Source organism: Diabrotica virgifera, chromosome 5 (genome assembly GCF_917563875.1).
Source record: "Diabrotica virgifera virgifera chromosome 5, PGI_DIABVI_V3a".
In the NCBI taxonomy this organism is placed as follows: Eukaryota; Metazoa; Arthropoda; class Insecta; order Coleoptera; family Chrysomelidae; genus Diabrotica; species Diabrotica virgifera.
In genome coordinates this window covers 138013641-138028070 of record NC_065447.1, presented here as the reverse complement: position 1 = coordinate 138028070, position 14430 = coordinate 138013641, and the positions used below count along the sequence as shown (strand labels likewise).

General features: G+C 32.3%; 2 protein-coding genes across 8 annotated transcripts in view; both read left to right on the top strand.

Annotated features, from left to right (window-relative positions):
• LOC114332427 (actin, cytoplasmic A3a) overlaps positions 1-10469 on the top strand; it is a 30074-nt gene extending 19605 nt beyond the window's left edge. For 2 of the 5 annotated variants that reach the window (XM_050650372.1, XM_050650373.1), the window contains one exon: positions 9107-10469. In XM_050650372.1, coding sequence (XP_050506329.1) covers positions 9122-10252 — 1131 coding nt within the window. In that variant the 5' untranslated portion in view covers positions 9107-9121 and the 3' untranslated portion in view covers positions 10253-10469. Of the gene's footprint in view, positions 1-7152; positions 7450-7507; positions 8431-8586; positions 8764-9106 lie in introns of those variants that run through there. The other 3 variants (XM_028282226.2, XM_028282227.2, XM_050650374.1) reach the window with 3 other exon arrangements.
• LOC114332426 (actin-5C) overlaps positions 1-14430 on the top strand; it is a 60754-nt gene that overhangs the window by 19604 nt on the left and 26720 nt on the right. The window contains exon 1 of one of the 3 annotated variants that reach the window (XM_028282225.2): positions 7150-7449. The exons of the other annotated variants lie outside the window; for them this stretch is intronic. The gene's annotated coding sequence lies outside the window, so the exon portion shown is untranslated. Of the gene's footprint in view, positions 1-7149; positions 7450-14430 lie in introns of those variants that run through there. 3 annotated transcript variants of the gene reach the window in all.

The following is a 14430-nucleotide window of genomic DNA, read 5'->3' as shown; positions in this document are numbered from 1 at the left end:
TAAATTCAATTGAAAATCATTCATTGTTCTACTATATAATGAGTTTGCCTATGCCTCGATACCTAGAACTAAGGCTATGGGAAACAATGGACGACCTCGAAGTTCCACGAATATTAATAAAAGCAGTATAAGCACTGTACAAGAAGAACAAAGAGTAGCTATCAAAACGGGCAATAGAATATGCAGTTCATTTAAGACGAAAAATTGACTGCTACAGGGCTATTCCATATCCCTTTCCTATTTTACATATTCCTGGAAAAAAACCTGAAACCATGGAGAAGAAGTGCGAAGGAATGGGTATACCAATAACAAAAGAATAGGCTGGAAATAGACGAAGGTAAACAAATCAAAGGAACAGACAAGTACAAGTATTTAGGTTTCATAATATCAAACAAAGGAACAACTGAAGCAGATAATATAAAACATAGACTAGGACAAACAAGAGACTGCATATGGAAATTTTGAAAATTAACCCGGTATTTTTGGACAAGAACACCAGTATAAAAACAAGAGGAAGAATATATCACACCATGACAAGAAGTATCCTGACTTATGGGTGTGAAAATTGTATAATAAATAAGTAAACCAAAAACAAAATAAGAGCAGCAGGGATGGAATTTCTAAGGAAAAGCTGTGAGTACCAGCTAAAGCCAAGAGCAACGAAAATAGATCGAATAAATAACAAAGAGATTAAGAAAAGAATGGAAATGAACGCAGATATACAGATATATAATAGACTACATAGAACAGAAGAAATTAACCTGGTACGAAGAAGAAGAAAAGCAGACAAAAAACGTTAGATCAACAGAATAATAGAGTGGAGCCCGATACGAAGAAAAAAGAAAGGCAGACCCTAAGATCTTTCAGAGGTGAAGTGGACGAAACAATGGAAAGAAGAAATCTGCAAGAAGGGGACTGGAATTTTTCTAACAAACTGGCGATTTAATGATATTTCAAATAAAAAATCATTTTGGAATTCCTCGTTCAATTTGTGACAAAAAATTTACCCTTTTTTTCATACGACTCGCCGTTTTTCATGCAAAAAATAAAACATCTTAACGCTTACAAAGTTTTCGAAATAGGTTTCTATACATTCATATGAAGAAGAACTTGTCATTCCTAATTCATACCTACCCAGATTGGGAGAAAAAATTTTTAAAACAAGAAATAAATCACTTTACAATAGGGCTTTTCATCGACTGTCATTTGTTTCGAGCTTCTGTCATGTGTCACATAATATTAATATATCTACGCCATACGTCTTTGGTTTGTATCATTGGTATATATCAATAACGTATGACGTAGATATATTAATATTATGCAGGGCCGCGTTTAAGTCAATTGACGCCCTAGGCAATTCTCTAGTAGCCGCCCTTCAAGCATGTACAATTTTTGCAAAAAAAAATTGCAAGCAGATTGTTTTATTTAAATAAGAATACATAAAAATTGTCATTTCAGTTCGATCACATCAAATTTCTTTCTTGATTTTTCTTTGGAAAAATCATCTATAATGTCATAATTTTTTTTTCACCTTTTTGAAAATGACCTTTCAGCGGACACGTTGGTTGGCAACAAACTGGGAGGCACAAATAAATGCGCAAGGCAATATCAAAATTAGGGAAAATATCTTTCAATCCACTCTTCTTTAAATATTTAGATATGTCAATTATTGGTGATTGGTGATTTTATTGTGGTATCCAAATCAACCTTTAAGTGAATGCATTCATGTATGAATGATGTTGGTATCTATTAGTGCAGTCAGTGAGGGTATTGGGCTCCGAATTCCATCCTACTGCATCAATTTATTTGATATTTTCACTGTAAGTAGGGAATAGCTCAAGAAACAAAGTCTACGCTATATCCTATGACGCTTTTAACTTAGGGTGGTTCCCACCCCTTTTCGGGGGTGAACATTTTTTTTATCAAACTAACACCGGAAGTGGCCAGAGAACCTAATTCTAAGCAATAATTCTTTTATAAATTTTTTGAAAACTCAATACTTTTTGAGTTATTCTTGGTTAAAAATTTGCCATTTTCATTGAAAAATTACACTTTTTGGAGACTGTATTTTTGGGAATACCATAAAAATTGTGCATCTAACGAAAAAGCTATATAAAACATTTTTGTAGTTTATAAAAAATCAGGGAGATTAATTTTTTCATAAATCTTCTAGTTTTAATAAAAGAGATGGTAGGTGAACAAAGATTTTTTTGTGCATGTTCAAATCGGTGTATTCAACTTAAAATAACAGAGAAATTGTCGATTTTAGGTGTATAATGCTACGAATACCTTTTGTAGTGCTTGAAAAAACCTTTAAAACAATAACTGTTAAATGTCGGTTACATTCAAACTAGGCGAGATATGGTGCAAACAAACTTATGACTAATGTATTTTAAGGAAAAATGAGAAGTATATTTAACCCCTCATCCACCAGAATTTAAATGCATCGTTTTTCTTCTAGAATACCTTCTACTATAGTGTTATTTCTATATTCAAAAAATTGGACGGGTTTAAAATGAATTGTTTTTGAAAAAGAATAAGATCAAATTATAGAGCGCATTTTTAAATTTTCTTAAAAATCTTCCTTTTTCTCCATGCAATTCGAAAGTGATAAGAGATACGTAAAAAAATACCTTACAAAAATGTAGGTTTTCTTTTAGATAACAATTTTATTTTTCTTCCATTACTGTATCTCATTATCATTTTCGAGTTACATGGAGAAAAAGGAAGATTTAAAAAAAATTTAAAAATGCTCATTATAATTTGATCTAATTTTTTTCAAAAACCATACATTCTAAACCCGTCCAACTTGTTGAACATAGAAATAACACTATAGTAAAAGGTATTGTAGAAGCAAAACGATGCATTTAAATCTGGCGGATGAGGGGTTAAAATATACATACTTCGCATTTTATTTTAAAATAAATTAGTCATCCTTTTTTGTTGCTCGATATGTCGCTTAATTTGAATGTAATCGAAATTTAACAGTGCGGTCGTTTTAAAGGTATTTTCAGGCAGTACTTACAAAAGATATTGATAGCATTATACCCTTAAAATCGACTATTTCTCTATTATTATGTTGAACACACCCATTTGAGCATGCACAAAAAAATTTCTTTTCACCTACCATATCTCTTTTTATGTTATCACTAGAAGACTTATGAAGGAACGAATCTCTTTGATTTTTCATAAGCTACAAAAATGTTTTATTTAGTTTTTTTCACCCACGATTTTCAACCACGAATAACCCAAAAGGATTCAGTATAAAAAATATAGAACAGTGCGCCCGCCACCTTTCCGATGCTGCCGACGGCCCAATAATCATTAAATTTATGACTTCTGTCCTTTTTGAATAAATAGTGTTAAGAAAATGCAATTTGTTTTCTAGAAATGAATGCCCACTTATATTCCATTGATGGATGTACGATGTACTTAAATGTTATTCAATTTTAGTTTTTATATACAAATATTTCTTGTACAGTATTTTTGCCGCCCTCTCATAATTTGCCGCCCTAGGCAACTGCCTATATTGCCTAATGGATAAAGCAGCCCTGATATTATGTGACACATGACAGAAGCTCGAAACACATGACTGTGAATGAAAATCCCTATGAAAGAATAGGTAAATTTAATTACTAAGACCGCTGAGAATAATAATTTTAAAAAATCACTTCAAATGTTCAAAATTCTCGTCATTTTACCTCATGACCTCATGTGTAATAAGTGAATATTATGATTTTCTACCATAAAATAATTTATTTTTTTATTACGTGGATAGCTACTTACCAAAATTTATGTAACGGAAAAATAATAAAAATTAATTAATTCCACAACCAATATTTTACAAAACTTTTTTATTCCACTTTAAAGCACACGCGCCAGTGTTAATGCAAATTTTGCAAATTTACAGAAAGACAAAATTATTTAACCAAAGAGTTTTACGACGTAGTAATACAGTAGGTATATAGTATCATCACTGACTATTCATAGTTTTGATGATAATTTAAAATTTGATCTTCGTCCATTTTTAAAGTAGATTGTTGACATAATGTGATACCTACGTGACAAATGACCCAAAAAAAATGAACAACCTTTGTAGATCGTAAAAAGAATTTGTCTGCATTAATTTTGTATGAGTGATAAAAACCATAAGAATGTTTGGTGTTATTATATTTATTGGTGAGCTTTGGTTTTAGTCTATTAATCTTTTTCTTGAGTTATGAATTCTCACTATAGATATAAATATTTTTCTTATAAATAATATTAGAATTATTCAAACAATGTCATAGGAAAAATGTTCAAAGTTAATATTATATAAAATAAAAAAAAATAATGAGTGAAAAAAAATATATTTTTATATCGGCGTCCTTCAAAATTTAGCGCCCCTCAAAATTTGGCGCCCCGGGCGGTCGCCCGCCCCTTTATCCGGCGCTGGGCTGGATCCACATATATAGTTATGCAATGCAGTTTCTTATATTTACCTACTCACACTGTGTGTATTTGGCCTAAGATGTACCTAGACTAGGGTGACCAAATTATAAACTTGAAAAAACGGGACACATCCACAGATTTTGTGAGCGATACAGCTATATAAAAGGGGTCCTTTCCACTTTCCACCCTTTGAAACTTGTTCTTTTTAGCTAATTTCAGACATAAACCTTTTTCAATTTACCTTTTTCAAATATGTAATTTAGTTTAAGGGGGTATGTAGTCCAGGGCGGATCTGTTTTGAGATGGACGTTGAGAGGTGACTCAAATTTTTTTGCAGAAATTGCTTGAAAATAAATCAAATAATAATATTTGAGTTATCCTCCCTCTCAAAAAGGTCCGGAACATTGTTTAAATAATCAAAATGTCAAAAATTGAAGGAAAAATTCGATTTTTTTCTTTGTTTTTTGATTATAACTTTAAAAGTATTAATTTCCGAGAAAAGTTGTACTGACATAAAAGTTGGGTAATTCAATTTACTACAATATAGAATTGGTTAAAAATTTAAAAAATAGTAACCCTAGTTGCAAAATAGCAATAATTGCCAAAAAACCATACAAAAACAAGTATTCGCATTTTACGTTTTTCAACCATTTATGCTACACTTAGGAGCTTCATATTTCTCCCTGAAAAACTTTATGATACAGTAAAACAATACTGTATATTTCATTAAGATCGGATCAATAGATTTTGCAAAATAAATTTTGCAATCCAGCTTACGTAAAAAAAAATCATTTTTTCAAAATGTTACAGGACTGAAAATAAAGCAGATAGCAAGTTGAATTTTTTTTTGCTTATAGAAATGTACTCTACCTTTCATTTGCAATTTTCAAAATTAAAATCGATTAATTACCACGGCGTCAGAAAATTTTTGAAATAAACAATAATTTTTGGTGCTACGCGCAGGACAGCTGTGTTCGATTCACACAGGTTGATTTCCACCAAAATTTCTTCTAATCTTTATCTAATATATTACTTTCTTACTCTATATTTTGTTGTATTTTAATATTTTAATTTCACAAAAATCAAACTAATTTTATTATTGTTTGTGAAATATTGTTTAAACAATTGAATATGTTTAAAAATAATAAACTTTTATTATTTAAGTTAAAATATATGAACAAAGAAAGTTTTTGCTAATAAAAGTGTTATTTCAAAGGATAGAGTATGTGTTTTTATTTTGCAATAAACAAATTTATTTATTTATATCAAAATGTCATAAAAATTAATATGTATCAATCATTATAAAAGGTCATTGAAATGCCCAATCAGAGCAACCTATCCGATGTCCTGCGCGTAGCACCAATAATTAATGCTTATTTAAAAAAATTCCTGACGCCGTGGTGTTAAGCGATTTTAATTTTGCAAAATTGCAAATGAATGGTACAGTACACTTCTATGTGCAAAAAAATTTTCAACTTGCTATCTGCTTTATTTTCAGTCCTGTAACATTTTGAAAAAATGAATTTTTTTTACGAAAGCTGGATTGCAAAATTTATTTTGCAAAATCTATTGAACCGATCTTAATGAAATTTACAGTATTGTTTTACTCTACTGTATCATAAAATTTTTCAAGGTGAAATATGAAGGTTCTAAGTGTAGCATAAATGGTTGAAAAACGTAAAATGCGAATACTTGTTTTTGTATGTTTTTTTCAAAATTATTGCTATTTTGCAACAATTGTGAGTATTTCTTAAATTTTTAACTAATTCTATATTATAGGAAATTTAATTACGCAACTTTTATGTCAGTACAACTTTTCTCGGAAATGAATACTTTTAAAGTTATAATCAAAAAACCAAGAAAAAAATCGAATTTTTCCTTAATTTTTTGACATTTTGTTTATTTAAACAATGTTCCGGACCTTTTTGAGAGGGAGGATAACCAGGATAACTCAAATATTATTATTTGATTTATTTTCAAGCAATTTCTGCAAAAAAATTTGAGTCACTTCTCAACGTCCAAATGTACTAATATTTTTACAGATCCGCCCTGGTCTAATGGGTATAATAAATGAAAACAACGATTTTGCAGCTTAAAAAACGGGGCAATCCCATTTTAACGGGACGTTTGTTCACCCTAACGTAGACACTCATGAATGACTAGTATAATTCCAGCAATCAATTATTTAGTACCTACGTTATTTTCCATACAAAATTTGCCATTGCATTAATAAATCATATGATGTTATTCTTATTCAAAGAATGTTATCTTACATAGAAGGCTAAGGTAATGGGACATAAATTTTCAAGGTCGTCAAACGAGACCGGTGCTCTAGATGAGTTCACAATCAATATTATTCCAACTGTGTACGTGTAAATGAACATAATATTGCTGGAATTGCAGATAAAAGACAAAACTGAACTGATCCATTACCTTGAATCAATCAAATTTGTACTTTGTAGTTCAAAGAGAATCAAAACATGCCTTTAAAAATCCAACGGTCACCGGCAACCGGCCGGCTTTACAACGGATGGGGGTCAAGACGATCCGCACCGCACCCCGCGAAACGAATCGTGCTTTGGAACCGTCAAGTTAGGTTAGGACAACCGCCGTTAATACGACCAATAGGAACTGTCCATCAGCTTTATGCCCATATATGGTAACGTTTGAGAATGGATTGGTAGGGAGGAAGAGTTCATGTCGCAACAAAGTAGGGGAGGCCATCAACCGGACAACATATCTTTCTCTTGTTTTTAAACAAATCTGATTTTTTGACGTTTGAAAATTGAAAATTCAACGTCAAAACATTGTAGAAATTCCATAATAGGCTATCAAAAGTTAGTTGTTAAAAAATAAAATTTGAATTTCCTTCCCGCTTTACCCCGAGTTTAGTACTTGTGACTTGTAGTGACAGTTCTTTGAATCGCAAACCGGCTACTCTTCATTTCATTCCGGTGAGGCAGTGAGTCGTTACTTGTGCTTGTTCATTGAAGTTCTGTGACGTGTCTTTGGCAAAAGGTAAGGATTTTATTAAATTTAATCGTATGAAGCAATTATTTTTTCAAGTAATGAATCTTTATAATAGTAATATGATATATTTAAATTACGCTGCTGAATTAAAACCGACGTCAGTTTGAGACAATTTTTTTGTGAAAGACACAGTTTTTTAATTTGTTACTTTTGATGGTTATTAGGTCTATGGTTTAGTTATATTATTTTTATACACAATAATTTGAATATTAATGTATTTGCCACAAGTTCTCAAATTTGATCGCTCTTATTTTGTAAAACCGTTCAAGATTTACATTTTCTATTTACTTAACTTTCCATATTTTGTCATTTTGTTCATTTGGCCCGGACCGTTTGCATCAGTTTAAAATATATTTGTGTTTATGTGTAGCACTATGTTAGTTACCACTGCACAATTTTAATCTCGGAAATAGAAAGGGGCGTAGCACCTGTTAAGATTTTCTGTTGGAGTTTAAAAGCACCATTTCTATTTTTATGCCCTGGCAAGTGGTTGTAGTAAACCATCATCATAGCCGTTTAAATACCGACACTGTTTATCAACTCTGGAAGTGGTTTTTCTGTTGTCACGTGTTGTTAAAATTGAATTCTTTTCAAAGAGAACGTTCGTCGACAAAAAATTGATACTAAATAAAATTATTTCAAACAAATGTATTTACGATCCTGCTATGGCTTGTGATTCATGATTTTTTGTAAAACGTCATAAATTTCGATCTTTATTTGAAATTGGGAAGTGTGTCAATTGGAAGATGTTAGGGGAAGGGAAAATCGATGCAATACAATTCCATATATGGCGATGTTGTTCGCTATTGGTTCAAGTTTAGCGCAGATACAGCGCTCTCAAGCGGCTCTTAACAAGGAGGGGCAAATAATTATACCTGCAAAAACTTCGACTAGACATTAGAAGACATTCAAATATTGTGATATCAGTACTGCTGTGTTTAGTTTTTTGAAATATTTATTTTTTTAATAGTAAGTACATATTCTAAATTTTTTAATTAAAAATAATGCTTAAAACTAGTTCGTTACAAGAATACGCAGGATCCTTTTGTATACTGGGTGGGTAACACATGTGGGATATTTCTAAAACTAATAGATTTTGTTTTAAAAGGTAGATATTTAATACTGGGTTAATGGTTAACCTAAAACCATGAATTACAACATTCTCATTCTGTTCGAGCAGCCAGACTCATTTAATATGTAACAGTTAACCTGCAGTGGTTGTAGAAATACCGGTTCTTGTGGCGAACGAACACTTCTTTCATTTCATTCATTTCTATTGTTCCTCAATGATTAGCCTCCTTGGTATTTATTTACATTTAGCTATTATTTAGTACTTGTGAATTAAACTGTTTATAAAGTAATGCCCAGTTGCACCAACAGATCTTCAGCTCCAGCTTAGCCCAGCTCAACTTATAGAAAGGGCCTCCTTGAGTATCACTGACGTTTTACCATAATTTTCGATTCTTACCTTATTTTAATTATGTCTATCATTATATTTAATATTCTTATAATATAAATAAAGTATTAATTTTTATCTTATTCTCGTCTTGAGCTTAAGATCTGTTGGTGCAACCAGGCATTAATGTTTTAAATATAATAGTTATTATAAGTAAAAAGTTACTTAAGCTTCTCTCTTTTGTTCTAGTACTAATCAATCAACATGTGTGAAGAAGAAGTTGCTGCTTTAGTCGTAGACAATGGATCCGGTATGTGCAAAGCTGGTTTTGCCGGGGATGATGCACCCAGAGCTGTATTCCCTTCAATTGTTGGACGTCCAAGACATCAGGGTGTGATGGTAGGAATGGGCCAAAAAGATTCCTATGTTGGCGATGAAGCTCAAAGCAAAAGAGGTATCCTTACATTAAAGTACCCCATCGAGCATGGAATAGTCACAAACTGGGATGATATGGAGAAAATTTGGCATCATACATTCTACAATGAACTCAGAGTAGCCCCAGAAGAACACCCCGTTCTGTTGACGGAAGCTCCTCTCAACCCCAAGGCCAACAGGGAAAAGATGACACAAATAATGTTTGAAACTTTCAACACCCCAGCCATGTATGTTGCCATCCAGGCTGTACTCTCCTTGTATGCATCTGGTCGTACTACTGGTATCGTATTGGATTCTGGTGATGGTGTATCCCACACTGTCCCAATCTATGAAGGTTATGCACTTCCCCATGCAATCCTTCGTTTGGACTTGGCTGGCAGAGATTTAACTGATTACCTCATGAAAATCTTGACTGAACGTGGCTACTCTTTCACCACCACAGCAGAAAGAGAAATTGTTAGGGATATTAAAGAAAAACTCTGCTATGTAGCTTTGGACTTCGAACAAGAAATGGCAACGGCTGCTAGTTCCAGTTCCCTTGAAAAGAGTTACGAACTTCCTGATGGACAAGTCATCACCATTGGTAATGAAAGATTCCGTTGTCCAGAAGCCCTCTTCCAACCATCCTTTTTGGGAATGGAAGCCAATGGTATACATGAGACTACCTACAATTCCATCATGAAGTGTGATGTTGATATCCGTAAAGACTTATATGCCAATACTGTACTCTCTGGAGGTACCACCATGTACCCTGGTATTGCTGACAGAATGCAGAAAGAAATAACCTCCTTGGCACCCAGCACAATGAAAATCAAAATTATTGCTCCACCAGAAAGGAAATACTCTGTTTGGATTGGTGGTTCAATTTTAGCTTCTCTTTCTACTTTCCAACAGATGTGGATTTCCAAACAGGAATATGATGAATCTGGACCATCCATTGTTCACAGGAAGTGCTTTTAATTTTTATCTATGTTTAAGTATATTCTTTATATATCTTGTTTTTTATATCCCCCATCTTGGGGCAAGAACTGCCTATGTTATATGAGTGATCTTGTGATTTATTACACGTTCAGCATAAGACTTAATGAGCTTTAATTTTAAGAAGTGTAAGTTGAATACTCTGTTTCATATTTATTTTACCTTTGTAATATAATAAATAAAAAATATATTTGTTTTATTTCATTTTTAAATCAATTACTTCATAATTTGTCACATTTTTTACACACACTCCAAATAGTTTTTTTTTATACATCAATAGCATTTATTATTCTAAATGGGAAATAAGCCACACTTTAACTTAAAAAATTATTTTATTGTTAAAGTTGTGGCTTATTTCCCATTTAGAATAATAAATTATATAAATGCCACAAATAAATAGCTTCAGAACAATGTCAATAACATCTTTTCATTTTTGTATTATTGCTCACTCATTTCAATTTTTCCCTTTCATTTTTAGTATCTATTTTACTGTATTTTCTTTTCGTACAGGCTCTGATATTTTTTTATATAATTTATCAGTATAGTTTATATTATTATGCCAACCATTACAATGTCTATTTTTTCCTGTAGTTCATCCTAAATTGTCCGCAAATTTTAAAGCATCTACTGTATTCATATTTAAATTAGTCTGCTATTTTTAAAAAATCATAAAATATAAGGGATGACCACATTTTTATTCAGGTCAATGACTAATCTACTTTTTCAAAATCCATGATAAAATTAAATTCCTCTAGCTCACTGTAAGGCACAAAAAATTATTGAAAGTACTTCAAACTTTTTTTCATTAATCTGTTTTCCCATTTAGAACAATAAATTACATAAATGCCACAAATAAATAGCTCCAGAACAATGTCAATAACATCTTTTCATTTTTGTATTATTGCTCACTTATTTCAATTTTTCCCTTTCATTTTTAGTATCTATTGAGTTACTATATTTTCTTTTCGTATAGGCTCTGATATTTTTTTATATAATTTATCAGTATAGTTTATATTATTATGCCAACCATTACAACATCTATTTTTTCCTGTAGTTCATCCTAAATTGTCCGCAAATTTTAAAGCATCTACTGTATTGATATTTAAATTAGTCTGCTATTTTTAAAAAATCGTAAAATATAAGGGATGACCACATTTTTATTCAGGTCAATGACTAATCTACTTTTTCAAAATCCATGATAAAATTAAATTCCTCTAGCTCACTGTAAGGCACAAAAAATTATTGAAAGTCCTTCAAACTTTTTTTCATTAATCTGTTGTCACAACTACTGTTAACCAGTAGGACAAAAAAGATGTCACCATTAATGTCCATTTCACATATGTATTTTAAAACCATACTGATTGAATCTTCAGATGTCATCTCTTTTTAGTTTGATCCCCTCCCCTATTTTATTAATTTGCACCAATCTACTTTCACACTGACTATTGGTACCATGCTGTCTAGTCCTAGTCTATAAATATAAATGTCAAAAACTGTAACAAGAAAATGTTTTCAAACAATGTTTACAAACATTTGTTGTCTTCATAACTTTTTACTGTAAAACGAAGAAGTTATTTTTGTCTTATAATTCTCTCTCATCTTTTCCAAATGTTTTTATCATGTGTTTTTCTGATATTGGCAACAGAGATCAGTTCCTTTGATTTATTTTCTGTATACCTGCATGCCCTTTTTTATGGACAATCCCACTTAAAAGTTAGGATAAAGTTAATGGCGGATCCAGAATTTTTTGGGGCGGGGGTCATGGGTCTTAAGGGTGATTTAATTACTTTTCTTCTCTGATGCAAGGTCACTTAGGGCCGGTACTTTATGTCCCGGTTAAACCTCGGTTAGCTAACCGGGGTTTAATCGGGACAGAAAAGTACCTCATAGAGCCTCTTGCGTTGTAATAAAAGCAATTATAATTATTATTATAATTATTTATGAATATAATAATAAGTATAATTGCGTTTATGTCTATGTTATGCATATATTTCTGTCCCGATTAAACCCCGGTTAACTAACCGGCTGTTAACGGAGACATAAAGTACCGGCCCTTAGTCTTACCACTCCTAGGATAAGTGGGTTTACAATTATTTTTTGGATTTGCCTAAGTTTTGTTGCTTTGAGAGCTCTCGGTTTTTTGATTGGATTGAAATTTAGTTTCATCTGGGGGGAGGGGTCATGACCCCCCCGTAACACACCCCCTTGGATCCGCCACTGATCTAAGAATTTGTGTAATTTTAACTAAAAGTTGGTAAATTATGTATGCCTGGTAATTTTAGTTGGCAGCAGTGATATTTTTTTGCCACAAATTACAAAAAGGGTTTTTTCAAATGAAGTCATTTTTATTCTTGTGAAATAAACAATTTTTATTTGAATCATCAACATTTTTCTGCCCTGTATGTTCTGGATTAGTGTTTCTATTCATTATTACAGTCTAATTATGTTCTTGGCTTGTATTTGTGACAACCCTTTACATACAGGTCTTGCTGATGTTATCCACTCTGATCTCATGTGCTTGTGTTTCCAGTTCGATGTATTGTTATATTCAGATTTGATTTTATATATCTGATCTACCCTTTATCTGGGTCTTTCGACTGAGTTCTTCAAAATATTTATTCTGCACAATACATTGGCCACTTTACTGTTTAGTTAATATCTAGTGTGACAGGTGCAAAATACTTTCGCTTTAAAGTTATCAACGGCGTAACCAGGATGATCCTAAGGAGGGGGTTACAACTTCAAAATGGCTTGATTTTTCAACAACACATATTGGTGTTAAGCGTATAGAGCTCAAAGTAGATCCCAATGGGGGGTTATAACCTCCAAAACCACCCCCTGGTTACGCCTATGAAAGTTATATCATTTCATTTTGGTGGTAAATTTGCCTTCCTATCTTTCCGGTGAACATACATATGTTTAGATTTGCTTTCCTTAATTTTAGGTTGATGTTCTGAGGTACTCTTTCTATCTGTCTGCTGATTCTCTAAACATGGATCATGTCTGCAAGTTATTTATGTAACAAGGTGTACCTACTATGAATAATTTTTCCTTTTATTATAATAACGAGTAAACAAGTTGCATTGGTATATTTAAATTATATATTTGGATCAGGAATTTTCTATTATTAATGTTCTTATTGATTCTGTCTTTTGGCAAAAATCTTATACCTACATGGTCGAATTTTGTCTACAGAAACGAACTACACTAGTATGTTCAGATAATTGTTCGGCATATGGACTCAGTCCCTCCTATCAAATGTTGGAAAATATTTGTATGCTCTGTTTTTAGCGATGCTATTGCCTGAGTTGTTGATTCATATTTTTGTGTATTGTAACTATCACTCCAAGGGTGGATCCAGAGAGGTGGTATGCCATGTCTTAAAAATCACTATTTTAAACCTAATTTTCAAAATTTTTCCTACAGACCCCCGGTATCCCCACCCAAATCAGTCCTGGATCCGCCAGTATTCCATTTCCAGAGTAAAATATGTTGAACAACGTCGATCGTTTTTGTTTTACTTTTCCCCGTTCATTTTTCTTTCTATCCCAGAATGGTATCTTTAGCGTTTGTGCTTATATGGCTCTTTGTTTATTCCTATTTATTTAAGTTATTTTTGGTGCATGTACGGACTCGATCGATTGTGAATACTGAGTATCATACATTTTCTATAATTTGTGCGTTTAGGTCCTGTGCAAATGTCTTCTTTATTCCGATTTGTCCATTCTAGATGGGAGTTTCTTTCCAACTGGTAATATTTTTAAACTTACCTACTCTTGTTTCTTTTAATCGATTCATCCGGTATTGCTCCATTCACTTAGCGTCCATGGTTGTCTATCACATTATTTTTTGTGTTATTTGCTTATTGTCTAAAATGTTTATTTTTTCATGTACTACCTACCTCTGTGGCTCAGTGGTAAGAGCGCCTACCTTTGGATCGAAAGGTCCGAATGGTTGTGAGTTCGAATCTCACCAGGGTCAGAAATTTTTCGTTTATTATAAATTAATAAATGAAAATACTTTCTGTCCTTGTGGTATCGGTACTTAGTCACCGGAGGGACAGCAGAGATTCGGATACAATTAGCGTCTCTTTGCAAAGACAATGACGTCGACTTTGCAAAGTAACAAAACACTTATTCAACACACACACACTACACATT